This window comes from Rattus norvegicus, chromosome 9, assembly GCF_036323735.1.
Source record: "Rattus norvegicus strain BN/NHsdMcwi chromosome 9, GRCr8, whole genome shotgun sequence".
In the NCBI taxonomy this organism is placed as follows: Eukaryota; Metazoa; Chordata; class Mammalia; order Rodentia; family Muridae; genus Rattus; species Rattus norvegicus.
Genome location: NC_086027.1, coordinates 83,392,971 through 83,418,605, shown reverse-complemented (window position 1 = coordinate 83,418,605; position 25,635 = coordinate 83,392,971). Strand labels below are relative to the sequence as shown.

Sequence of the window (25,635 nt, the reverse complement as noted above, 5' to 3'; positions counted from 1 at the left end):
GGAGTCAGGAGGAGGGACTTAGGGGAGCCTAGAAACTGCCTAGGGAGCGTCTGCAAAGTGCTAGGTCTACACAGGGCGAAGGGTGCCGGGGCGCTTACTGCGGAGGAAGGGGTTCCCCTCCCACGCCGCTACTCCCTATCTCAGCGCAGGGGTGGCTTCTGCGGCCCTAGGAGAAAGCACCCTCCTCTCACCTGAGTTCTGCTTGCCCTTGAAGGACAAACGGGCCTAAGGCCGAGTGTAGGCGCTCGGGAGAGTTCCTTCCCCCAGGGGGAGCTGAGAGTCCAGTTCAGGGAACCCTAATAGCGCAGCGTGGGAGTCCGGTCAGCCCAGTTCCCTGGGGAGATGGCAAATGAATTGGGCCTTGAAGGCACAGACTTTTGGGTTCTTTTTGGCCTGGTTCCTGAAAGAGAAGGAACCTCTAGGTTTTCCTACCTGGAAAATAGGTTTCAGGTACAAAAGAGAGTAGGAGATAATCAGTCATTTGGAAGGTCAGGATTTGACATTTAGATTTTACAGCGCTTTGGAACACAGGGGAGTTACGGTTTGGTTTTGTTCATCAGACTATTTCTTTTTTTTTTTTTTAAAGTTTCCTCCAATGCTACCCTCCATCCCCCAAGTTTGTCAAGTTTCTTCTTCTCCTTCTTCTTCTTCTTCTTCTTCTTCTTCTTCTTCTTCTTCTTCTTCTTCTTCTTCTTCTTCTTCTTCTTCTTCTTCTTCTTCTCCTTCTCCTCCTCCTCCTCCTCCTCCTCCTCCACCTCCTCCTCCTCCACCTCCTCCTCCTCCTCCTCCCCCTCCTCCTCCTCCTCTTCCTCCTCTCCCTCCATCTCCTCTTCCTCCTCTCCCTCCATCTCCTCTCCCATCTCCTCTCACACCTTCATTCTTTTAACTTCTTTCTTGAGACAGGCTCTCAGGTAGCCCAGGTTGGTCTTGCACTCACTTTATAACAAGAGGATGCCCTAGAACTCTTTAAGACTCCTGCCTTCATTTTCCAAGTGCTGGAGGGACACAGTGGTGTCATGGCGGTTCTGTTTGAGTTGGTCTGGGTATATACTGGAACTCACCTTCCTACTACCTCAGCCTTGTACTATTACCTCAGGGCTAGGATTACAAGATTGCACCAAATAAGTAGTTTTGGGGTGTCTTTTAGGAGCTAAGCACCAGACACTGTTGTTTTGTTTTAAGTATTATGTATACGGGTGTTTTGCCTGTATGTTTGTCTGTGTACTATGGGCATGGAAGGGCCAGTGGAGAAGGCCAGAAGAAGGCATTGAATGGCCTGGAACTGGACAGTTGAAAGCCACCATGTCGATGCTGAGAATTGAATCCCTGTCCTCTGAAAGGGTGGCTAGTGTCTTTTTTTTTTTTTTAAGATTTATTTATTTATTTCATGTATGTGAGTACACTGTCACTGTCTTCAGACACACCAAAAGAGGGCGTTGGATCCCATTACAAATGGTTGTAATGTGGTTGCTGGGAATTGAACTCAGGACCTCTGGAAGAGCAGCCAGTGCTCCTAACCGCTGAGCCATCTCTCCAGCCCTAGGCACTGTGTTTTTAAGTCTCTTAGGTTGTGGTAAGATGGGTGTCCCTAGCACACTTTACTCTGAGGTACAGCACTTGTCCAAACTGGAGACAGGTAATCCAGAAAGCTGGTAGGGGACCTTCAATTGCCCTGCTGTGTCCTTCCTCTTGGTGGATGCTGGGTCACTGTGCTCATCACCCGGAACCCTCCCTGCCTTCCTGCTCCTCGATAGGGAGTCCATACAGGAAGCGCTGGTGGGAGCTGTGGGTCAGAAACTTGGCTCCATGGGCAATGCAACAGGTCCAGGCCTGGGGAAAGACCATGAATGGAGGAGAGGCCAGAGCTCTGCCGAAGTCCCTTGTGTCTCCCTCTCCTGTCCTCCCTAGCCCTTGGCTAACCCCAGTACCAGATAAGCAGTAAGGCCCAAGTAACCTATGGCGAGCAGAGCCACAAGGCCAAAGTAGGCAGGGTGCGGGAGGCTGGGCAGGTAGCTGATCACGAAGTACAGGTTGATGGCGCACACCAGTGCCATGATGCAGGAAGTAATGACTTTGCTCAACCTGGGGAAGGGAGATGCTCAGAGCTGGCTTGTGGAGCGGCAGGCTGGATGCAGCTGGACCACCTGGATGGTCTCCCCACTGACCCCCACCCTCAGGACCTCCACCTAGCTCAGACTAGAGATCGGGAAGCAGGACAGACACCTTCTCTGACCTGTGTGGTCTAGAGCAGACAGACCCCACTAGCCACTTGGGGGCCCTTCAGGCTCCATTACTGACAGGACTTGGCAAGAAGTGTGCTGAAGCTAAGCCCAGGTTCTAGAAACAGCCCCCAATAATCCTAGTTCCCACACTTAGTAGCTGCGTGGCACTGGGCAGGTTCTTTACGGTCTTTCGGCCTCATGGGAAGGTGGAGGTAACATTGTTCGTGCCTATGTGAGGCTGTGAGTATAGAAAGCAGTAACACTGTGGTTTGGGAAGGGAATACTCACCAGCCATTGGCAAACTCCTGCATGACGGCTGGCATGCTGGTGAAAGTCAGAATGGGCAGCACAGCAAAGGGCAGCTGTGGGGAGTGGTAGAGACTGAGGCTGAGAGACCCTGCTTTGGTACAGCAGGGTGTGAGAGTGGCGAGTTCTGCCTCTCCTCTGGCAGGGCGGGAGTCTTTGGGGGCCTTCCCTAGGAGCCCTGAACAGTATTCTGTGTCTCCAAAGTATGCAGGGCTCTCAGAGTGCTGGAGTTGGAATGCCAGTTTAGCCTCCAGTCAACCAACCCAAAGCATTGGTTTTTCCACCTGTGGAGTGGGGACAGTGGGGACTCTTGCTTTTTAGTGTGGTTGTAGACTCCTGTGAGGGTTTAGGGCAAAACATGTAGGGCTTTTGGAGGAGGGCAGGGAGGCTGCTGTGTTCCTTATTAGCTAGACCGTGGGTCTCACCAGTAGACTCTGCAGAACATTGAGTAGATCGTTGAGGCCGGACAGGTCCCTCAGGTCTCGGAAGACAGCCACCAGCACAGTGGGCAGGATAGCGCAAGAGCGAGTGAGAAGGACGCGTGCAAATCGAGACCATCGCAGCTTAAGGAAACCCTTGATGGGACCAAGCACCCGTGGCCTCGGTTATCTCAGACACTCACTCCCAACACCCCCCCCCCCCACACACACACACATGCATTTGTCTGTCTTAGAAATGGAGGCAGCGGAGTTGGGGATTTAGCTCAGTGGTAGAGCGCTTGCCTAGCAAGCACAAGGTCCTGGGTTCGGTCCCCAGCTCCGAAAAATAGAAAAGAAAAAAAAAGAAATGGAGGCAGCTTTGACTCTTGTTGGTAGGAGAAGGATGAGTGGGAGAGGGAGGATCCCCATACCTGGTTGCTGAATATGGAACAGTTTGGGGGGATTCTGTCATCTTACCCCTCTGCAACTCAGAAAAGCCCAGCATCCAAGCCTTTAGCAGTGTTTCGACTGTCCTTGGGCCCTCGATACCAACCTCCATCACGAATTGTCCTGCATAGGTGCCGGTCATAGTAGAACTCTGACCCGCTGCCAGGAGACCTACTGCCCAGATGTAGAGGGCCGCAGGGCCAAAGAGACAGCCTAGGATCACACCCTAAACGGAGAAGGTGTGATCAGACAGAGGCCCCACCCAGCAGAGACCCAACCCCGACAAGGCGTGGCCAAACATTGGGCTTGAGTGGCACTTACTCCTTGATAAATATCCACTGACACTGTGTTATTGTCCCTGGGGAAGATCTTAGCATAGTTGTGGAGGCTGCTGTTGGCACAGATGTTGAACTGCAGGCAGGGAGTCAGTAAGAGGGAGGTGGGAAAACACAAACTCACTTTTGGAAAATCGGAACCCCAGCTAGGCCCTAACACGAGTTAAAAACCTGAGGTCTAGCCCTGGCGGTGGTCATGCATACCTTTAATCCTAGCACGTGGGAGGCAGAGGCAAGGAGATCTCTGTAAATTCGAGGCTACCCTGGTCTACAGGGTGAGTTCCAGGGCAGCTCAGGCTACACAGAGAAACCCTAGTCTCAAAACACAAAACAATAAAAAGAAAACCTGAAGTCCTACAGGCTAAATCTGTCTAGATACACTTTGCCAATAATGGTTTGGGTTTTGATTTTGTTTTTTGGTTGTTGTTGGTTTGTTTGTTTGTTTGTTTCTTTTTTGAGATGAAGTGTCTCTATGTAGTCCTGTCTGTCTTGGAACTCCTTATGTAGACCAGGCTAGCCTTGAACTCCCACAGGTCTGTCTTTTGTCTACCGAGTGCTAGGATTAGAGTCACCATGCCCAGCTTGGTTTTATTCTCTTCCTGTGGATGTGTTCTTAGAGTTTACAGTGCAGCTCCAGGTGAGAACTGGGTTTCCGGTCCCTGGGATCGGTACCATTCCATGACTCCCCCTTCATCCAAGAGCCCTGCAGTCATTGGAAAATAGGCTTCCGCTGAGTGGTGGTGGTGGTGCACGTCTTTAAAGCCAGCACTTGGGAGGCTGAGGCAGGTGGATCTCTGTGAGTTTGAGGCCAGCCTGGGACAGCCAGGGCTACCCACAAAGAAACCCCATCTTGAAAAAGAGAGAAAGAAAGAAAGAAAGGAAAGAAGGAAGGAAGGAAGGAAGAAAGAAAGAAAGAGAGAGAGAAAGAGGAAAGGAAGGAAGGAAGGAAGGAAGGAAGGAAGGAAGGAAGGAAGGAAGGAAGGAAAACTAGGTTTCAAAGTCCCCCATAGTGTTCTCCCCTTCATGCTAGGTGGCAGAGTGACACCCAAGAATGGATGCTCCCCTCACACACACAGGGCATTTAGCAAGGACTTCCAAATGCAGTGGTTAGTGACTCCCAGTCCCTGCACGCCCCCCACTGATCAGCCCCTGCCTCCAGAGGGAGCAGAGCCATCAGGCTCCCTCAGGGATCCCAGCCCTAGCCCCTGTCATTCTGCATCCCCACCTGCAGCTACTTCCCTGCACCGTTCTAACTCCGAACATCCCTGGGCACTCACTGGTGCGTGGGCTGGCTTCCTGTCCCTTCATGTCTTCCCTGTGTTCGCTACATACAAGAGCAAAGGTGTAGGACTTGCTCGCTTTACTCTGGGGCTCTCAGGTGATGCCTGGTACCAAGCAGTACTTCAAAGTAATTGACACCTGTCATCTAGGAGTTGAGATGATCAAGAGAGAAGACTCTAGAGTTCAGAGTCCAGCAGAGATTCCGGAGGATGTGGCCCCGTGATCTGGAACCCCTGACAAGGCTGGTGGCGACATGGGGTGTGGGGACATACAAACGAGCTGGTGGTAGGGTCAGTGTGGCTCACCGCTTCCTCATTGGTTTGCTGGTAGAAGGCCTGACCAAAAACAGCCATGACGAAGAGGTTGATGATGAATGACACGAAGAGGGCGATGGTGGCCTCAGTCAGGAAGTACATGTTGGCTTCTCGAACATCCCCCCGGCGAGTTCTGTCTACCTCTCTAGACTAGTAAGATAAGAGCGGGAAGGATCGAAGTCCCTCAGGGCTCCCCAGTGTCCCCTACTTCCACATGTATACTTCCGTCTGCTCTGAGTCACAGTTCTGGGAAAGTCCCCTATGTGGTGTCTGGTTCAGGCCCTGGTCAGCTGCTACCTGCCCACATCTTTGTCCTTGCCAGAGATCTAGTCCACAGTGACCAATTATGTAAATGAAGGAAGATCTGACCATTGAGGTCCCTCTCTAAGTCAGCCCTGATAGCCACTGCTCCCTTCATCCAACATGCTCCATCCTCAAACGTGTCTGGTTCGTTTCTGCCATGGGACCGTTGCATTTGCTGTCCCTGTCTGCTATGCCATCCTCTGACCTATCCACCAGTTCCTTTGCAAGCACCTTTCACCATCCACAGTTCCCTTCTTTATTTACTTCGTTCTTGTCTTTGTCCCCAGCACGAGGATGCAGTTGCTTCTAGGCCTTGACTGATTTTTTTGTTGATTTGCCTCAGACCTGTTATTACAGGTGGCTGAGCAGAGAGTGAGTCCATTAACTAAGACCCTCAAGGAAGGCATCTGGGGTGGCAGGAATCCAGGCTCAGGAATGGGCTCCTCCCTCCCCTCTGCTCACCTTGACCAAGGCCGAGTGCAGGTAGATGTTATGAGGCATGATGATGGCACCAACGATGCCCACTGCCTGCAGCAGCTCAGGCTGCCCACAGCCCGGGCAGGAGGGCAGGAACAGGCCCTTAAGAAGGGCTCCCTGAGATGGACGAGCCACCACATACTGTCGGAAGAAACTTGGTCAGCCCGCTAAAACCATCCTCCCCTCCATCCCATTCCTGAAGGCAGGTAAGGCTGTTTCCCTAGACCCTTAGGCTACCCAGGAAGGGAAGGGAGGGATCTTGAGGGAAGGGGTATAACTCTGATATCTCACCTCATAACCGAAGGTCAAAGCCATTATGGTAATGAGGAACCCAAAGAACGCTTCCAACTTGCGCAAACCTAGGGACACAGCGAGGATTTAAAAAAAAGAAAAATGAAGGGGAACTAAAAAAACAAAACCCTGTCAATAAACACTTGAGAGTGGCTGCTGTGAGCACTTTGTCCTGGGCAATGAGCCAAGGGTTTAGCATATATTTTTCTCATGGAAACTTCACCACAGCCTTGTGATGCTTGGATGTTCTGTCCCAAGTTACAGAAAATGAAAACAGAAACCAAAGTGAGTTGCTCAAGCCATTCAGCTGGAGCAAAGGGCACCAAGGGGGACCCACAGCCCTGAGAGAAGCCAAGGCTCCATGAGGGTAGCCCTGCCCACTTTCATCCCTAAGAAGAGGGGCTTTCTCTCACCATAGTTATCCAGGAAGAGGAAGAAGAAGGTATCCACAATAGTGATCAGTACGCCACCCCACAGGGGGATGCTGAAACCAAGCAGACCACGTCAGCCCAGCCTGGTCCAGATCTGGAGTTCCCACCCTCAGAGGGGAGTCAGCAACCCAAATAGCTTGGACAGCTGAGGATGGAGGCAGGAGTGTGGTGTGTGTTGCGCATGCATACACACCCAGGAAGGGCAAAACCAGGTAAGGGACCAGGTGTGGTAGGGACCCTGGCCTGTGTGCTGTGTGACTCACAAGTCTATGAAAAGGACTCCCACCAGGTCTACTGGAAATGGGGTGATAACATAGACACAGGGGGAGCCCTCTTCTGGGGAGGAAAGAAACAGTGGCTCCCTCCAGCCTGGCACTGAGAGGGGTTTCCTAGCATGATACCGTCCAGCGGAGAGCAGATTGAAGGAGATAGCCGTTCCGATGACTTCCTGCATGTCTGAGCCCACAATGGCCAGCTCAATGGTCAGCCAGAGGAGGATGCGGGGTACCTATGGGGAGATGTTGCTTCCTTAAAAGAAGGCTGGCTGTTTGGCGGCACTTTTCTTGCCTGTGCCTGCTCTGAACTGTGCTGAGAGACTGGAAGCCTGTGGCTTTTACAAATGCCAGCTGGTTTTATAAGACAGAATTGCTGGTCCGCGAGGGCACACGCCCTTAGTCCCAGCAATGGAGGCAGAGGCAAACAAAGTAAGTTCAAGGTGCCAATTTCCGCTTAGCTTTATTTAGCATGGGAGAAGGGGTACATGGGGGAGGGGTACATGGGGGAGAGGTGCATGGGGGGAGGGGTGCATGGGATTGGCCTCATCCACCAGGCAAGCATTACCACACAGCATCCTCCACCTTCTCTTTACTTTTTATTTGAGACAGCATCTCACCAAGTTGCACCAGGCTATCCTTGAACTTGTTCTTCCTCTTGCCTTAGTTTCGGGGCTGTCAGGCCAGCGTCAGCAGGTCTGTCCCCTGCTGTAAAGGGTCCCGGAATGTTACCCAGAGAAACCCTGGAAAAACCAAAACCAAAACCAAAACCAAAAAAAAAAAAAAGACACACTTAAAGGAGTTTGCTCTGGTAGGATTTGGGTATTGGAATCTTGGTCCTCATGTTGAGACATTCCGGGACCCTTTACAGCAGGGGACAGACCTGCTGACGCTGGCCTGACAGCCCCGAAACTAAGGCAAGAGGAAGAACAAGTTCAAGGATAGCCTGGTGCAACTTGGTGAGATGCTGTCTCAAATAAAAAGTAAAGAGAAGGTGGAGGATGCTGTGTGGTAATGCTTGCCTGGTGGATGAGGCCAATCCCATGCACCCCTCCCCCCATGCACCTCTCCCCCATGTACCCCTCCCCCATGTACCCCTTCTCCCATGCTAAATAAAGCTAAGCGGAAATTGGCACCTTGAACCTGTGGAGATGTGAGCTAATTTGGGCTTTTTGCTTTGTTTTGAAGTACTGGTGCTTCAGCTCAGGCCTTGGGCATGCGGGGCACGTGCTCTGTCATTGTTACACACTCAGCCTAATCTTCTTTCCTCTTCTTTGTGCACTCTCTCTCCTCTCTCCTCTCTCCTCTCTCCTCTCTCCTCTCTCTCTCTCTTCCCCCCACCCCTTTCTCTCTCTCTTTTGACAGAGTCTCTTTAAGTAGCCCTGACTGTCGTAGACCTCACTATGTAGAACAGGCTGACCTCAAATTCACAGAGAGCCCCCTGCCTCTGTCCCCTGAGCGCTGGGATTAAACTATATTAAGCCTGGCCCTTTAACTTTTTTTTTAAAATAGACTAAATTATTGTGCCTGAAATGGTGGCACACACACTGTTAAACTCAGTACTCTAGAGGCAGAGGCATGTGGGTCTCTCTGAGTTCCAGGTTGGTCAGGGGTACACAGGGAAACTCTGCCTCTAAGTAAATAAAATAAAATAAAATAGCCAGGCAGGGGCTGGAGAGATGGCTCAGTGGTTAAGATTACTGGCTGCTCGGAGCTGGGGATTTAGCTCAGTGGTAGAGCGCTTACCTAGGAAGCGCAAGGCCTTGGGTTCGGTCCCCAGCTCCGAAAAAAAGAACCAAAAAAAAAAAAAAAAAAAAAAGATTACTGGCTGCTCTTCCAGAGGTCCTGAGTTCAATTCCCAGCAACCACATGGTGGCTCACAACCATCTGTAATGGGATCTGATGCCCTCTTCTGGTGTGTCTGAAGACAGCCACAGTGTACTCACATATATAAAATAAATAAATAAATCTTTTTTAAAAAAAATAACCAGGCAGGAGTGACGCACTCCTTTAATTCCAGCACTCAGGAAGCAGAGGCAGGAGGATCTCTGAGTTCGAGGTCAGCCTGGTCTACAGAGTGAGTTTCAGGACAGGGCTACACAGAGAAACACTGTTTTGAAAAAATAAAAAGATAGATAGATAGATAGATAGATAGATAGATAGATAGATAGATAGATAGATGATAGATAGATTGATAGATGATAGATAGATAGATGATAGATAGATTGATAGATATATGATTGCTAGATAGATAGATAATAGATAGATAATAGATGATTGATAGATTGATAGATGATAGATAGATAATAGATAGATAGATGATAGATGATAGATAGATGATAGATGATAGATAGATAGATAGATAGATAGATAGATAGATAGATAATAGATAGATAATGGATGATAGACAAATGGATAATAAACTAAACTACTCAGCTTCATGGGTGTTCTTTCAGCAACAGACACAGACCAGTTCAGATGGATGTGGAGAGAAACCAGGCCTCTTGCTCTGAGGCATTTTGGGTAGTGACAGTGGTGAGGACCCTAAGCTCCAGTCCCTCTCACGGTTAGTTAAGCAGTTTGCTTCTAGAAGCAAATGGCTGCTTTGGGGTTCCTACCCTTCTTGGGTTTCCTTCGGCCTGGAAACTCCAGCCCTTCTGAGCTGAAAGGGCTAAATGACATTAAATCCCTTTGAAAGGGGCTGGGGATACAGTTCAGACGGTAGCATGCTTATTCAGTACTCAGGAGCCCCTGAGTAGAATCTCCCATCATGTAAAAAACAAGTCAGTGAATTCATAAGATTAAAAAAAAAATCCCTTTCAAATGAGCGGTGACTAGCTCTGAGCTACGGAACTTTGTTTGCTACTAATTGAGCCTGTGGTGTTTGCCCACTGGACTTGTGAATCCTGGGGAGCTAATGATGTATTTATTGTAGAACCTATTCCCAGCTCACCTTAGGGTAGTAGAGATGGCAGATTTCACCCAGATCCTTGCCTGTCACCACGCCCAGCCGGGCAGCCAGCCGCTGGCAGAGCAAGCCTAGCACAGTGGCCCAGAGCAGCACCCAGAGCAGCTGTGAGGAAACAGAGGAGACCCTCAGCTGAAACAGCCTCCCTCAGACAGAATGGGTAGGAAGACTACTCCCCTACAGCCTCCTCTCTGGAGGGGCTTCCCCAAGGACCTTTTCCTGCCCCGCATGAACTTAATCCTTATCCTCAAGAAAAACACTCAAGCAACCTGCTATGGAGAACAGGGTCTTCACCGTCTTAGCTAGGACACCACCCTCCCCACAAAGTCAGCATGGAGCCCCAGACTCAGTACTTTGAATTCAGCCACAGCACCAGCTTGAAGGTCCGACTCAATGTTCCCTGGGTCAAGGAAAGCGATGCTCATGAGGAAACCAGGCCCTGTGAATGCCCACAGCTTCCTCAGGCTGAATGTGCCCTGGGGGTGTAAGCAGATCGGGTCATGTTTGAGATAGGGTGGTTGCAGCTTTGAGCATCCCCTCAGCTAAAAACTCAGCAGGTATCTTCAGTCAGGCTGGCCTGCCCTGGACCTCCATCACCCACCCAGTGCCACCCAACGATGCCCCAACCCGGAGGGACCAGTGGGATTTGCTGAGTCACTGTGGCTCTGCTTTCTGGATGGGTCTCGTTCAGCAGCAGCCTCTGCAGCTGGCCAGCACGTGACTTGTCAGCCTCTTTCAGGCTTGTCAGAGTCTTTAGGGACTTTGTAGTAGTTAAACCTCCCTGTTCCAACTCTTCCCTCCCCGGATCCTTCTCATACCGCAAGCTCCTCTCTCTGGGGACCACTGAGGTCTCAGTCACTCCACTCTATTTCTGTGTTGGGAATCTGCCTAGGAATTGGCTTAGATTGTGGCAATGGGGACTGAGGGGGCAGACTGGTGGGAGTGGGGGCTAGGGGGTGGGGCGCACTCATCCGAGAGAGCCACCCAACTTGGAACCCACATCGTTGTAGTGAACTGACCACAGGTTGTCCTCCGACCTCCACATGCATGCTATATAATGGATACACCTACACACTTGCAAATGACTAAGTAAATAGACATAATACATTGTAAAAAGAAACACTGTGGCAAGGCTGGAGAGCAGCATCCCGGAGCCAGCCTGATGCTCGTCTTTACCCGAGTTCGTCCCTACCTGGTCCCTTCTTCTAATGCCAAAATAGTTTCCAGGCTTTTTCTCCCTCACGGAAAAGCTAAAGTCTTCTTGAGAACCATTTGATCTTTTTTTTTCCCCAAAGAACTACAGAGCAGCCCTTTAATCACTGCCATGGTCACAGAAGATGCTCAATCCCCAGTCCCCAGCCTGCAAGATCTCGGAGGATCTGGTAGGACCCAGGATGCACTGAGGACATTTCCAACACTCCTACCTGTTCCGTGCTGGGGATGGGAATCTTCTCACTCAGGTAGGTGTTCCTGGAAGGCTCTGGCTGAGGTGCTGGGCTAGGCAGGCTGGAAATGGAGCCATAACTGGGCCTGTTCACCCTCTGGGGGTTTTTGTCACCTGTCAGGGACCCCAGGATGCTGGGTTGGGTGTGTGCTTCTTTCAAGAGCCTTGGATTCCAGCTACCTGCCTCCTCTCAGGACCTCCACTCCTCCCCCCAACTGACCATTCCACCTATGTGTCAAGTGGAGGTTTCCAGAATCACTTCCCTCTCAGTGAGCACAGAACTTCTCCAATCCAAATCTCCTGACTCAGGAGATTTGTGAGACAGGAGGCCCAGAGAAGGGTAAGCCGAGTGCCCACCTCATCCCCTCCCCCAGCTGCTTGACCCCGTGCTCTGCCTCCTTTATAGAAGTGCCTGACTCCAGTGTGTCTGGCAGACCAGAGCCCTCACAGAGACGTATGTCTTCCTTGCTACCCCAAATCACCCCCACTTGAATCACACTAGGTCCCTGGAGGCCACCACTCACGAATCATGGGGACACAGGCTGCAGGATACTCTGTGTGATCACCGGGCCTGGGAGCTCCTCAATCTGTCCCCTTGTATGGGTGCTGGTGCGAGTGAGTAAGAGTGGGGAATCCACGCCCTTCCCATCCTCACCAGATTTCATCTCCACATCACCAAGGGCATGCTCACAATTTCACACTCTTGGCGTTTCGAAACACTCAGCAAAGGCAGAAGTGGCCAGTTGTGGCGGAAAGGGCTGGCAACCCACAGCTTTGACCCTCCTTCCTTTCCTGGATCCCCTATGTTCCATAACAACTCTGGCTCCGTTCCAATATCCTAGGTTCATTGCTTCCAAAATTACCTCTGATTTCAGACACTTCCTGCCATTAGTTTACATGCACCCACACAACACACACACACACACACACACACACACACACACACACACATACATACACATACATATGCATACATACACACACCGATCCATACACACACACATACATACACACACACATCCCTACATACACATACATATACACACATACACACACACTTACATATACATATACTCACACATATATACACACATATACATACATATAAGCATATACACACACATGCTTATATACACACACATGCTCATACATTTATACACAAACACACACACACACACACACACACACACACACACACACACACACACATATGCTCATACAGAGACCCATACCCTGTCAGGTCTTTCGTCTCAGTCTGCAGTTCAACGGGCAATGGTTTACCTAATGGGAAGGTGGAGGGAGGTTAAATGTCCTTCTTTCCTGTGGACCTGTGAGGGTCCCAGCCATGGGTCAATGCTATGTCCATATCACAGAATGAACTCCTGGGCATTTTTACCCCAGAGAAATTAAACATATGCCCAAATAAAAACCTCCACATGGAGTTTACAGCAATATTATTTGCGGTAATCAGAAGCTGGGATTGTTCGAGCTGCCCATCAACAGGTAAGTGAATCGCTACTTGGCAATAAGAGTATTAATATGTATAACAGAACGGAGAAATCTTCATCATCCCCCTGGGCTGCAGACTGAGTTTAAGGTCCCAACAATTTAGGGAAACCCTGCTCAAAATGCAAAGTAAAACCAGCAGCAAGGACGACGTAGTTAGCGGTAGAATTTGCGCGCTTAGGTTTTGTTTTGTTTTAAAAAGCTGCTTTCAAAAGCTTACCTGTTAGTTCAATGTGGTAGCATGCCTCAAATCCAGTACTCCAGAGGCTAAAGCGGGAGAATTGGGTGTTCTGGTGAGCACGAGGCAAGTGCTCGACCATTGGCCTGTAGCTTCAGCCCTTGATTTTTCAAGACAGGGTCTATGTAGCCCAGGCTGGCTCAAACCCACAGTCCTCCTGCCTCAGCATCAGAGTGCAGAGATTATAGGTATGTGTCACACCTGCCTTGTATCCCTGCGTGTGCAATGAGCATTTGTGAGTCTTAGGGGTGATGGGTGCGTGGGTATGTGTGGTATATGTATGTGAGTCGCACATTCACACAGAGCCCAGAACAGGACGGACATCAAGCATTCTCCCTGTCATTCTCTGTCTCCTACCCTGAGACCAGGTGGCTCACTGAAGCAGGAGTTAGTTGTTTGGTCAAGCTGGATCCGCCTACGTCTAAATTCCAACTCTGTAGCTGTGCCTGCCTTTTTATATATGGTGCTAAGGATTAGATCTCAGGTCCTCATGTTTGCAAAGCAAATGATCTGATGCACTGAGCCTCCTCCCTGGCCCTTGTCCCATTTAAACAAGCTTTTTACAAAGATTCGTTTTATGGATACAAGTGCACTGTACTGTCCCTGTCTTCAGACACACCAGAAGAGGGCATCAGATCTCATTACAGATGGTTGTGAGCCACCGTGTGGTTCCTGGGAATTGAACTCAGGACCTCTGGAAGAGCAGTCAGTGCTCTTAAGAAACAGCCGAGCCATCTCTCCAGCCCTAAATAGTACTTTTGCACTGGCAACAGTCTAGAAGCAAAGATCAGATTTGTGGTTGCCCAGGTTAGGGATAGGTCAGGTAGATATGTGATGGATGTGGTTATAGAAGTGACTTGGGGGCTGGAGGATGGCTCAGTGGTTAAGAGCACTGACTGCTAGCACTTTCACACGATGAGCTACTTTTTCCTCAGCCCCAGAAAGTCAACTCTAACAATGAAATAGTTTCAAATGCAATGGACCTAGGGAGACTTCAGCTTCACCATAGACAGACAGACAGACAGACAGATATGGATAGAGAGATAGTTTAGATAGATGATGTATGTATCATGTATAAATTATGATATAAATAATATAATAAGTATCCAATTACTAACCAACAAACATGTATTACTGGTATGATTTCATTTTGCTAATCCATTGGAATTATAAAGATCTATTTTTTAAAAAAAATGCTTGTCAGGGGCTGGGGTGAAGCCTCTGGTAGAGTATGTGTGAGATTGTGGGACAAAAAAACTAAGGTAATTTGTTGGTCATGGTTTTATTTCCACTTTCTTGGTTGTGAATTTCTTTTGTTTTTGTTTGATTTTTTTTGTTTTTGTTTTGGTTTTTGTTTTTTTGTTTTGTTTTGTTTTTTGTTTTTTTGAGACAAGATTTCTCTGTGTAGCCCTGGTTGTCCTGGAACTTGCTCTGTAGACCTGCCTGGCTTCCAACTCAGAGACCTGCCTGCCTCTGCCTTCCGAGAGCTGGAATTAAAGGTATGTGTCACCACCGCCCAACTTGTGAATGTTTTTTGTTTTGTACAAAAATTTGCAAGGACAAAACATTTTGCAAGGCTCAAGTGGCAGCCCTGTCTGAAGCCTTCTGAAGTGATTTCTTCCTTACATTCCTCAGCTCTGTAGCCAAGACTCAAACTCTCCATTACACCTTGGAGTTCCCCTGGAGTCTCTCATTTCAAAGCAGCAGGGTTGACAGCCAGAGACTTCAATGGAGGCAGTGTCTGCACCCCAATCACCAACTACCTCAGAGGTTCTGCCTATCACTCTCCACTCAGCCCACAGCCAGCATCTGTCAGACAAGCCACTGGCAGAAACTGTTGGTAAGCAAGGAATCTACAGGTGGTGATGGCCCCTGCTCTTCTTTCCTCCTCATTGGGTGGCTAGGGGTCCCCTGCACATTCTGGGGAGTCTCATGTGTGTATGTATCGATGGGTCAAGGAGGACCTGAAGTGCAAGCTGAGTGGGGTTAGGGGTGTCCCATGTCCCTCCTCATACACCTCCTGCACTTTCTGTGGGTTTGTTTCTAGTGGTAGTGATTATGTTTAGATTCACAGTGCCACTGCAGGCTTTTCATGTCCAACTCCAGGTTCAAATCCTGCTCTCCCATCTGTAGGATTTTATGTAGCTCAGGCAGGACTCAAGCTCACGGAAGGGAACCAAAGATGACCATGAACTCCACTGTGTTTCCTGAGTGCTGGGATTATGGGTGGCCTGGGCCTAGTGGTTCCCACCTCTCCTCCTCTTCTCTTAACTTTTTTTTTTCTTTTTTTTTTTGGTTCTTTTTTTTGGAGCTGGGGACCGAACCCAGGGCCTTGCGCTTCCTAGGTAAGCGCTCTACCACTGAGCTAAATCCCCAGCCCCTCTCTTAACTTTTAATTTTAATTTTTTTTCTTTTTTTCGGAGCTGGGGACCGAACCCAGGGCCTTGTGCTTGCTAGGCAAGTGCTCTACCACTGAGCTAAATCCCCAACCCTAATTTTAATTTTTGAGAGAGGGTCTTGCTGTGTAGCCTTGGCTGGCCTTGGCTCATAGCAGTTCCCCTGGCTCAGGGCCCCAAGGGCTGGGATTTCAAACGTTGAGTCAAACACATCTGGCCACAGGCCTTAATTTTATTTTCTTTGAAATGGCCAGAACTGTGAAAATAGACTCTAGGAAGAAAAGATGAAACTTGATGGGTAAACAAAAGCTTCCCATATTTGACAAGAAGAACTGGCCAAATACAGTCCCTGCTGGCAGAGTAACACATGGGAAGGACCCTGCTTATCACCCACTGAAGCTGCACCCCCAGCCAATCTCAGTTTCCCGCTTCCAGCTGTCCACCTAGTCCTTTTTGAGGTCCAAACCCTGGTTGATGTTGTCATTGTCAACATCAACGTTGTCATTATCAACATCAACGTTGTCATCATCGACTTTGACGTCATCGTCGTCGTCGACATCGTCATCATCGTCGTCGTCGTTATCGTAATTGTCAATATCGTCATTGTCATTGTCAACATCATAGTTATCATAGTAGATGTTTTCATCTTCGTAGATGTTTTCATCTTCGTATTTGTAATAGTAACTGTCATAGTAGATGTCGTCCTCCACCTCTTCTTCCTCGTCGACATACAAGTAGTCATCATCCCCTTCTATCTCCACCTCTTCCACTTCTTCCTTGCCCTCTCCTTCCTCCTCTCCCTCCTCTTCCTCTTCCTCTTCCTCTTCCTCCTCCTCTCCCTCCTCCTCTTCCTCCAGAGAGCGGAAAGGGCTGGGCTGGTGTGAGGATCGCAGGGCTGGGATAGGTGAGCGCAGCGCCGCAAAGGGCCCGAAGTGCTCAGCAGCGAAGGTGACCACGTCCTCTGGCCGGCGGAGCAGCAGGAACAGCAGGAAATCAGAGACCAGCGCTTGGGCCTCCGGGTGCTGTCGCAGATACCTCGTGTGGCTGAGGCGCAGCTGCTCCTGCGCGGGGGGGGGGGGGGGGGGGGCGCCTTAGGGTGGTCCAGCACTAGAGCTGAGCACAGCTGGGATTGGCCAGGAACGCCTGGGACACCCCCTCTTCTCCCCAAACATCTCCCTGATTCGTGCATTTCGGCCCTCACGGTTCACAGTAGGACTGCAGACGGACCCCCAGGCTGCAGCCACTTCTCACCTTCCGATCCAGGAATTTCGAGTAAAGCTCCAGGTCTTCCTCCCACACCAGGGGCTTCCGATCAAACGTGGGCGGAGGCTCAATCACATCTGAGTAGAGTGAGCAAGGGAACTGCCTACCGGTTCCTCCGCAAACAGGGGAGGATCCCAGGAACTCTCAAGTATGGACAGAGTTGCCAGAGGACTATCCTAACCCTTTGAGTCAGGGGCTGGAAACCTGCCTCCTCTTTACCTGACTCAAGAATGCTGTCCCACCCCTAGGGCACTGGTTCCTTTCCAAACCAAACCAGAGGGCAAGCTTCATCCATCTTCCCTTCACTGCCCGGTCCTGCCCTGGGCCACTTACCCTCCTCCCTTATGAGGGGCATCTTGGTGATGATACAGCATCCTGGAGAGCCTACCTGGACTCTTTTAGCCAGGTGCCTGCAGGGCAATACAGAAGTTGGGGGGAGAGTCTTCCTATACCAACTGAGGTGACTGAATGGTGCTGAGCACAATGAGTCCTGGCTCCCACTCCTGCCCCCAGGGTAATGAAAGCCTTTGTGAAATGATTAAGGTCAATTGATGGGCATAATGGTGGGGCTCCAATCAGGAGGATTGGCATCCTCGGACCAGGAAGAGAAAGCTGTCTACAGAAGCTGTCTCCCCAGAGCCAGAGCCCTGAGGGCAACCAGACAGCTAGAGAGCTCACCAGAAATCAACCCTGCTGGCCATTTTTAAAAAATATCCAGTGATTTTTTCAACATTAATTTATCCTGTGTACATGCATGCACATGTGTACACATGCACGCACACCATTCACACACATACTTGTGTGGAAATCAGAGGACAACTTGTAGGAGTTGGGTCTCTCCTGCCAAGTGGGTTCCAGGAATTGAACTCAGGTCATCAGATTTGGCAGCAAGCTCCCTCACCATCTTTCCAGCTGAGCCATCCTTTGACTTGTGTGTACCTTTGTGAGGTACTGTAGATGGCCCTCAGACCTGGAGCCGTCCTCCTGTGTCAGCTTCCTAAGTGCTGGAAAGACAGCTGTGAGCCCCTGTTGCGGGCTCATCTTGCAGTATATTATCATGGCAGCTGAGGTAAGACACGCCGGTGTCCCCGAGAGAGTTGCCTGGGGGCCTATGTTTACCCTGCTTCCTCTCTTTTATCTCTGTAGTTCTTGGGTCCTGTTCCAGATAACAGCAAGCATTATGTCTTGCTCAAAGCACATCTGTAATCCCAGCACCTAGGGTACTAAGTGGATTTGTGAGGCCAGCCTGAGCTCACTGTTCTGTTTTTTTTGTTTGTTTGTTTTGTTTTGTTTTTTGTTGTTTTTTGTTTTTAAGCAAATGAAATGGACAAAGCAAAGATACACCCAGACCTCATTGACAGTTTTTTCTGGCAGCATCTTGGGGATAATAGTGACTCCCGTGCCCCATGAACATCTTCCCCAGGAAGATCTTTTCTTCCCCTTCAGAGCTCCCATGCATTACATGATAAGGTCACCTTGGCCCTTCCCACCAGTGGCTCACCCATCAGAGAGCAAATAGAACTGGCAGGAGAAAGGTATGCCGTCTTCAGAGTGTATGGTTTGCTCCACGATGAACATTTCAGCCTGCTGGTTGCCCACTTGGATTGTCTGGAAACCCAGGGATTTCTAAGGCAACCAAAGAGGAGAGTATGGTGAGGCAGTTGTCCCCATCTCCTTAAGCCCTTTCCTTCTCCTCAGGTCGTCATTCCGGCTCACCACTGGTAATCAATGCTTAGCTATTCAGTTCCTTACATGCCACAAAGTTTGAGTTTTCAGGGTAAGTTAGGGACTCCTCCCAGCCAGTCCCTGCCACCCACCTCTTCTCAAGCCATCTCAATGGAGGAGCTCCACTAACTGTACATTTTGTTACAGGGACAAGGGTCAGTGTGGGGAGTGAGGTGCCGTACAATGAGAGACCCTGGAAAAAACACCTGGGGTTGACCTCTGTCCTCTACCTGCACAAACCTGTATGTATACTTGCCCGAGTGTATGTGCATACACATACCACACACATGTATACACAAAGTCAGGGGTGTCAGCCAAGGGTAGAGGTGCACACATGTAATTGCAACACTAGCTTTTGGGGATTAGGATGTGAGGGTTGAAACCCTAAAGCCATGATCAGGAGCTGGTGGCACACACCTTTAATCCAAGAACTCAGTAGGCAGAGGCAACCAGTTCGAGGCCAGTCTGGTCTACAGAGTGAGTTCTAGGATGGACAGGGCTACACAGTGAAACCCGTGTCAGAGAAGAGGGTGTGGGAGGATAAGAGCAGTTTGGGCCACAACAACAACAAAACACTTTGTGGAAGAAAGGGAGGAGGAGGCTAGAGAGCGATCCATCAATAGTTAAGAGCACTGGCTGCTCTTCCAGAGGACCTGGGTTCAGTTCCCAACAGCCACATGGCAGCTCACAACTGTCTCTAGCACCAGTTCCAGGGGACCCAACACCTTCATCTAGACATACATGCAGGCAAAACACTAATGCACATGAAATAAAAATAAATAAATTTTTAAAAGAATGTTTAAGAATAATAAATTCTTTAAGAAAGGAAAAGAACAAAAAGATGTATCTTTGGACTGAAGTGTAGCTCAGTGGTAAGACATTTGCCTCATATCTTCCAAGCCCTGGATGATAGATGGTTTGTTGTTCTTGTTGTTGTTGTTGTTGTTGTTGTGTTGTTGTTGCTGTTTTTGGTTAAGACAGGATCTTATGTAGCTCAGGCTAGACTTGAACTAAATAGGTGGCTAACAATGACTGAACTCCTGCTCCTTCTGTCTTCACTTCCCAAGTACTGGAATTACAAGCACACCACGCGTGTCTTTAGATGATATAGTGTGTGTGTGTGTGTGTGTGTGTGTGTGTGTGTATGTGTGTGTGTGTGTACCCGTCCATGTGTGCACTCATCCAGGTGTACATGTGTTTGGAGGTGCACATATGTGTGGGGTGTTTGGCATGCATGTGCATGTGTGGGTTCTTCAGGAACTATCTATTTTATTTTATTTTATATTTTACCAATTCACACCTTTTTTGTTTTGTTTTATTTATGAGCACATTGTAGCTGTCTTCAAACACACCAGAAGAGGGCATCAGATCCCATTACAGATGGTTGTGAGCCACCATGTGGTTGCTGGGAATTGAACTCAGGACTTCTGGAAGAGCAGCCAGTGCTCTTAACCTCTGAGCCATTTCGCCAGCCCATTTTATTTTCTTTTAAAATTTTATTTTTATGTGTATGAATGTTTTACCTATATATACATGTATATGTAGAGCCCTTGGAAGTTGGGTTACAGAAGGGCGTAAGCTGCCATGCGGGTACAGTGAACTGATCTTGGGTCTTCTGCAAAGCCAGTAAGTGCTTGTAACCACGGAGACGTCTCTCTGCCTCACCTTGGTTTTGAGACGGGCTCTCACTGGGACCTAAGGCTGCCTGATGCACCCAGGCTGTCTTTACCGCTGCAGTTCTGGGCTTCTAAGTGTGCAGCGTTTACATGGGTCTGGGATCCAAGTCAGAGCCTCATCTTGCACCACTGAGCATCTCTCCAGCCTTAGAAGGTATGTATTTAGAAAGCAGGCTGCCACTATACTTTTCCTGTGTACTGACCTTTGTACAAAGAGGTTGCTTCCCACCTTTCCGTTCCCTGCTAACCCCAGGCACTCCATCCTCAACCTTCCTTCTATCACGTTCGTCCAACTGCTGTTGCCCGGTAGCGAATCTCATCCCACCCTAAGGACTAATACCCAACCCACCCTCACACATCACATCTGTCTTTCCCACCCCAGTGGCCTTCGGGATCCTTCTAGTTTGCCCCAGGCTGATTCCTTGGCCCAGAGACAGTACTCACATAGGTACAATAGCACAGCTTGCCCTCCGAGTCCAAGGCTAGGAATCGAGCACCGCTGGGTACTGACTGCCGCCAAGCCATCACTCTCAGCAGCACCACATTGGCGGCACTGGAGACAAAGCCCTTGAGTGATTTACAGGGGAAAACAGAGACTCCGGTCTTCGTTTCCTGGTTGGGGAAGATCTGAGTCAGAGGCTTGGAGCTCAGAAGAGGCAGGACGTGTTGGAGTAGGGTGTTGGGTGTCTAGGCACCTGGCCTCACACAGCTTGTCCTTGCTGTGGTTCTAAGGGTGTGGGAGGGGTTTCCACTTGGCTTTCACTCTTACCTCACCCTCCTTGACACTTCTGGACACAACCAACTGGTCATCCTGCTTCAGGACGCTCATCTTCCTCTCCATGGGGATGATGGGAAACTGAAGAACAGAGCACACGGGAGAATCACGTGCTCACCCTTGAGAGGTTAAGCTCCCATCCTTTCTTCGATGCTGTTTGTCTGTAGTTGGTTTTTCTGAGGCAAAATAGTTCAGCGTGGCCGGGAACTCTCTACATAGGCCAGGAGAGCCTTGTACTTGCAACAATTCTCCTGCCTCAGCCTCCTAAGCACTGAGATTATAGGCAAATGCAGTCAGTCTTATTTTTTTAATAAACAAAATAAGACAAAAATCCCTGTCTTGATAAATAAAGATAAAAATAAGACAGACGGACAGGCGGGTGGACAAACAGATGAGCAAAATGCCTCATAGCCTGGTGTGGTGGTCCAGGACTTGGGAGGGGAATCGGGTTCAAAGTCATCCTCAGCTACATACCAAGTCTGAGGCAAGTCTGGCTATGAGACTGCCTCAAAAAAGAAAGGAGGGGGAGGGAAGGGAGGAAAAGAGACCTTCCACTTATGGTGGAGGTCAGAAATAGACCCATAGTAAGGAAGAGGAAAGAGGAACAGCTGTATGCCTCGGAACAGAACACAGGCTGGAAACTGGACACAGATTCTCTGAGAAGGCTGTGAGGCCCAAGTCATCTCCCATGTTTAGATAGGTCATGGCCCCACAGAGGAAGTTACTGAAGGGGCTGGGTGAAGGGGATAGAGCCAGAAGATTTGGAGGCTAAACAGTGACAGGCTCTGGGAAAGGCCAGGTCACGTGGCCTTGGGAAGTGGACCAGGCTTTTATGCTGGAGGAGGCCCCAGTGGGCTGGGCTCAGTTTGTGCATCCAGAAAACACTAGCAGCAATAATAGAGGTGACTGCTTATCAAATTGTATGTGGTGGAGTTTCAGGGAGTGTGACATTCTATTGGGGTCCCTCCGACCCTCTTAGGCCCATGTTCCTGCTTATCCTGGAGCATGGGCAAGGCTAGAGGAGGCTGGGAGTAAATACCTTGATGAATTCTTGACTGTGCTGCTCCATTAGCTCCAGATGCTCGTTGAGGTAGCCTGGGGTACAGGGAGGCAAGTGCTGATATCACAGGATGGACCCTAGGGAAGGGGCTAGCCCAGGCTGGTGCAATGTGGCCATGGGAAAATGACAGGGTGGTTAGTACTGTTCTTGTCCTGGGGATGTGGCTGGGATGTGCTAATGTACACAGAGAGACAGCCTGTGGGGGGATCCTCGCCAGTTGGCACCCAGTGATGACAAGGAGGAGGGGCAGGGCTGGCTCTCCTCCCCCTCCCCTCCCCTTCCCTCTCCCCCAGGCTTGAGCCCTTCCCAGAGAAGTCAAGGGACAGGTTCTGATTAAAGCCCTATGGATTGGAATGGGGGCTGTGGAGGGTAGATATGAGGGACAGCAAGCGGCTAGAGATCTACCTAGGAGGGAGCTTCCACACACTGACTTGTCTAGGAAGCCTCGGCTAGAGGCGTGTACCAGGAGGCAGTGGGTCAGGATCCCCAGGTCGTCTTTGTACTTCCCCTTCTGCACTTCAATGGTCAGCTCTCCCTGAGGTTCCCCTGTGTCTGAGAGGATGGCCAGCGTCTCGGGGAAGAACAGAAGCATATCCTCCAACCCTGTGTGGCACAGAGAAGCTCTCTCCAGGCCCAGCCTCTAGACCCCACACCATCCCCTCACCCTTTGCCTTGTCTCCCATCTCCTAGCCAGCCCTGCCCCTCCTCCTTGTCATCACTGGGTGCCGACTGGCGACTGGCGAGGATCCCCCCACAGGCTGTCTCTCTGTGTACATTAGCACATAGGTATCAGGTCTTTTCTGACTCTCAAGAGGATCAGGTGGGGGTTGGGGATTTAGCTCAGTGGTAGAGCGCTTGCCTAGCAAGCGCAAGGCCCTGGGTTCGGTCCCCAGCTCCAAAAAAAAGAAGAAAAAGAAAAAGAAAAAAAAAAAAAGAGGATCAGGTGGAGAAAAGATGGGGCCTGCTTAGGCCTCCTCTTCCTTCGTCCCCAACCTTGTACCTCTCCTCCCCATGCCCATCCCACCATCAGGCTCACGGAAGGAGTTGAGGAAGCTGATGGCTTCAGCATTGGCTTCTGGGAATGGCTGCTCTTGCTGTTGCTGCTGTTGCTGCTGCTGCTGCTGCTGCTGGCCTAAGTGGTGGTGATCCTTGGCTTTGGAGCCTACAAGAGGAAGGGAAAGCTAATCCGTCAGACCCTGGGGAAAAGGGAAGAGTAGGTAAGTTAAATTTACTAAGACCACACTTTGGTGGGTTGTAAAGGACAAATATCCGCCAAACAGACCAGTAGCCCATTCCCCACCTGTGGGAGTAACTTTGGAAGACATGCTATTGAGCCTAGTCAGTCTGTGGCTAGTAGTCTCCATGGCAACCAGAAGCTAGGGTACTGCCTCTTAAAGGGCAATCAACCAACTTCAGCCCAAGCTTGAGAGGTTGTCCAGCAGAGGGAGCCTTTGACATTCTTAAGAGGTGGAGAGAAGGCAGGATATTATAACATCCTTGGGTTTTAATAGGCTAAGGAGGGGTGGCTCAGCTACTGAAAGCTCTGACTACAAGGCCAGCGTGGGGGGGGGGGATGGGAGGGGGTTGATATATAGCGCATGCCTTTAATCCCAGCACTTAGGAAGCAGAGGCAGGTAGATCTCAGTGAGTTCAAGGACAGCCTGGTCTACAGAGTGAGTTTCAGGACAGCCAGGGCTACATAGAAAAACAAACAAACAAGCAAACAAACACCAACAAGGAAAGCACTGGCTGCTTTTCCAGAGGACCTGGGTTTGAATCCCAGCTCCCAGCATCCACAAGATGGCTCACAACTGTCTCCATCACTCATGACTCCTGGGCTGGAAGATCAGGAATTTAAAGCTAGACCTAGGCTCACACACAGAATTCACTTCAAGGTTGGACCATTATCTTTGTGAGATATAGTCCCAATGTGGATAGTCTCCGACCTCCGATGTCTCAGGCTCCCATTCACTGCCTTTATGATGGTGGGAAAGCCACGCCCATTCAGTAGAAACTATTTCTAGTTCCAGGGTTCACCAAGGCTGTTGATCTTCTTTTCTACAAGCTATAGTTTTCAGCCAGTCAGGCAATGTGCAGACAGAGCAGCCTGGACTCTGGAGAGGGCTCTGGCTCATCTATGAGCGTGGATGCCTTGTCATCTTCCTGGGTGACTATCATCCTCAAGGTCACTGGTATTGTAACCCTTCATAGGCAGAAGAGCATTCGTACACGCAGGCATAATGATGACCGTGCTGAGGGGTCCCTTTTGGTTTTTCAAGACAGGGTTTCTCTATGTATCCCTGGGTATCTTGAAACTCACTCTGTAGACCAGGCTGGCCTTGAACTCACAGAGATCTGTCTGCCTCAGCCTCCTGAGTGCTGAGATTAAAGGTATGTGCTACTACTCTGGGATTTTTTTTTTTTCAAGATAAAAAAAGTTTTTACTATGTAGCTCAGGGTGTTCTAGAACTTGTCTTGTCATTATCCTGCCTCTGCCTTCCAAGTTTTGGGGTCACAGGTGTGCACTACCATGCTTGGCTGACATGATTTATTATGTCATATGGAGGTAATAGATGGGTTTTATGGAGAAGAAAACTAAGGCAAAGAGAAGCTGACTGGCTTCCAAACATCACATAGCTAATCCTTGACAGCCAAGACTTGCCCAGAGGCAGTCAGACTGAGTCTGCATCCAGGCAGCAGCTGGCTGGGATGGTGCTTGGTTGTGATTCTAGCACTTGGGAGGTCTGAGCAGGAAAATCAGAAGCCCAGGTCATCCTCAGCTACATACTGAGTTTTAGACTCTGTCTCAAAAATGAAAATAAAGCCAGGAAGTCATGGTGCACACCTTTAATCCCAACACTCAGAGGCAGAGACAGGGGGATTTCTTTGAGTGTGAGGCCAGTCTGGTCTACAAAGTGAGTTCTAGGACAGCCAGGGATACACAGGGAAGCCCTATCTTGAGGAAAAAAGAACTGAGCAACAAGGAAGCAAAAGGTGGTAGATGAATGGGTAGTAGGCGATACCGTGAATGGTGGTAGATGAATGGGTGATAGGCGACACCGTGAATGGAAACTTCTGGTGTAACAGCACCTGAAGTGATTAAATATAGACTCGGAGAAGGAGTGGTTGCATGACTCCTAAATTTGGTGTGTATTTGTGCTGTGGTTACTTGATCACCATTTGGTCATGTTGGAGTTGATGGTTTATCCAATACAAACAGTTTAATATGATAGCCAGGATCTCTGAAAATTCTTGACATGAGCTAGCCTCAGACACTGAAGGGTTATCCCAGCTCACACCCATCCCAGTTAGGATGATGCTCCTCCATATTACATTTTATAATTTATTACATGTATTGTATTTATCTATGTAGGGGGAGGGGATGCAGGACACTGCATGTATCTGGAGCTCAGAGGACTTCCGGGAGTCAGTCCTCTCTTGTGCCACGTGAGTCCTGGGTTGTCAGGCTTGGTGGCACGTATACTT

General features: G+C 49.6%; 2 protein-coding genes across 9 annotated transcripts; both read right to left on the bottom strand.

The window, feature by feature from the left end:
- Positions 1-1,353: 1,353 nt before the first annotated feature.
- Slc11a1 (solute carrier family 11 member 1) lies at positions 1,354-12,279 on the bottom strand. Of its 4 annotated transcripts, none has more exons than XM_006245219.5 (15): positions 12,166-12,279; positions 11,491-11,624; positions 10,420-10,542; positions 10,052-10,171; positions 7,228-7,334; positions 6,809-6,879; positions 6,396-6,463; positions 6,090-6,245; positions 5,316-5,474; positions 3,716-3,805; positions 3,501-3,620; positions 2,954-3,103; positions 2,511-2,584; positions 1,929-2,082; positions 1,354-1,830 (listed from the first exon to the last, which is right to left on the bottom strand). In XM_006245219.5, exons 1-15 carry the CDS (start codon positions 12,173-12,175, stop codon positions 1,717-1,719), a joined length of 1,650 nt encoding a protein of 549 aa, XP_006245281.1. In that variant the 5' UTR covers positions 12,176-12,279; the 3' UTR covers positions 1,354-1,716.
- Positions 12,280-15,862: 3,583 nt separating this feature from the next.
- Positions 15,863-23,511, bottom strand: Catip (ciliogenesis associated TTC17 interacting protein). Of its 5 annotated transcripts, none has more exons than XM_017596825.3 (10): positions 23,450-23,511; positions 23,186-23,345; positions 22,555-22,752; positions 22,129-22,184; positions 21,084-21,170; positions 20,759-20,926; positions 18,415-18,539; positions 17,247-17,323; positions 16,902-16,990; positions 15,863-16,711 (listed from the first exon to the last, which is right to left on the bottom strand). In XM_017596825.3, exons 3-10 carry the CDS (start codon positions 22,739-22,741, stop codon positions 16,094-16,096), a joined length of 1,407 nt encoding a protein of 468 aa, XP_017452314.1. In that variant the 5' UTR covers positions 22,742-22,752; positions 23,186-23,345; positions 23,450-23,511; the 3' UTR covers positions 15,863-16,093. The 5 variants fall into 5 exon arrangements, with proteins under 5 accessions (XP_017452314.1, XP_038940569.1, XP_038940567.1 ...); NM_001419706.1 differs by having other exon boundaries at positions 15,869-16,711; positions 23,186-23,311; positions 23,450-23,501; NM_001419707.1 differs by lacking the exon at positions 22,555-22,752 and having other exon boundaries at positions 15,869-16,711; positions 23,186-23,311; positions 23,450-23,501.
- Between the last annotated feature and the right edge of the window lie 2,124 nt (positions 23,512-25,635).

Bases quoted from the DNA above. Each gene is read 5' to 3' on its own strand.
- Slc11a1 (XM_006245219.5), bottom strand. The intron at 5,475-6,089 runs GTGAGCAGAGGG...TTATCTTACTAG, and splicing joins TGCACTCGGCCTTGGTCAAG to TCTAGAGAGGTAGACAGAAC. The intron at 3,104-3,500 runs GTTGGTATCGAG...GGTCCCATCAAG, and splicing joins CAGGACAATTCGTGATGGAG to GGTTTCCTTAAGCTGCGATG.
- Catip (NM_001419706.1), bottom strand. From the start codon at position 23,474: ATGTCTTCCAAAGTTACTCCCACAG. The intron at 21,171-22,128 runs GTATTTACTCCC...TCTGTTCTTCAG, and splicing joins ACAGTCAAGAATTCATCAAG to TTTCCCATCATCCCCATGGA. The intron at 18,540-20,758 runs GTGAGTACTGTC...TGGTTGCCTTAG, and splicing joins AGCTGTGCTATTGTACCTAT to AAATCCCTGGGTTTCCAGAC.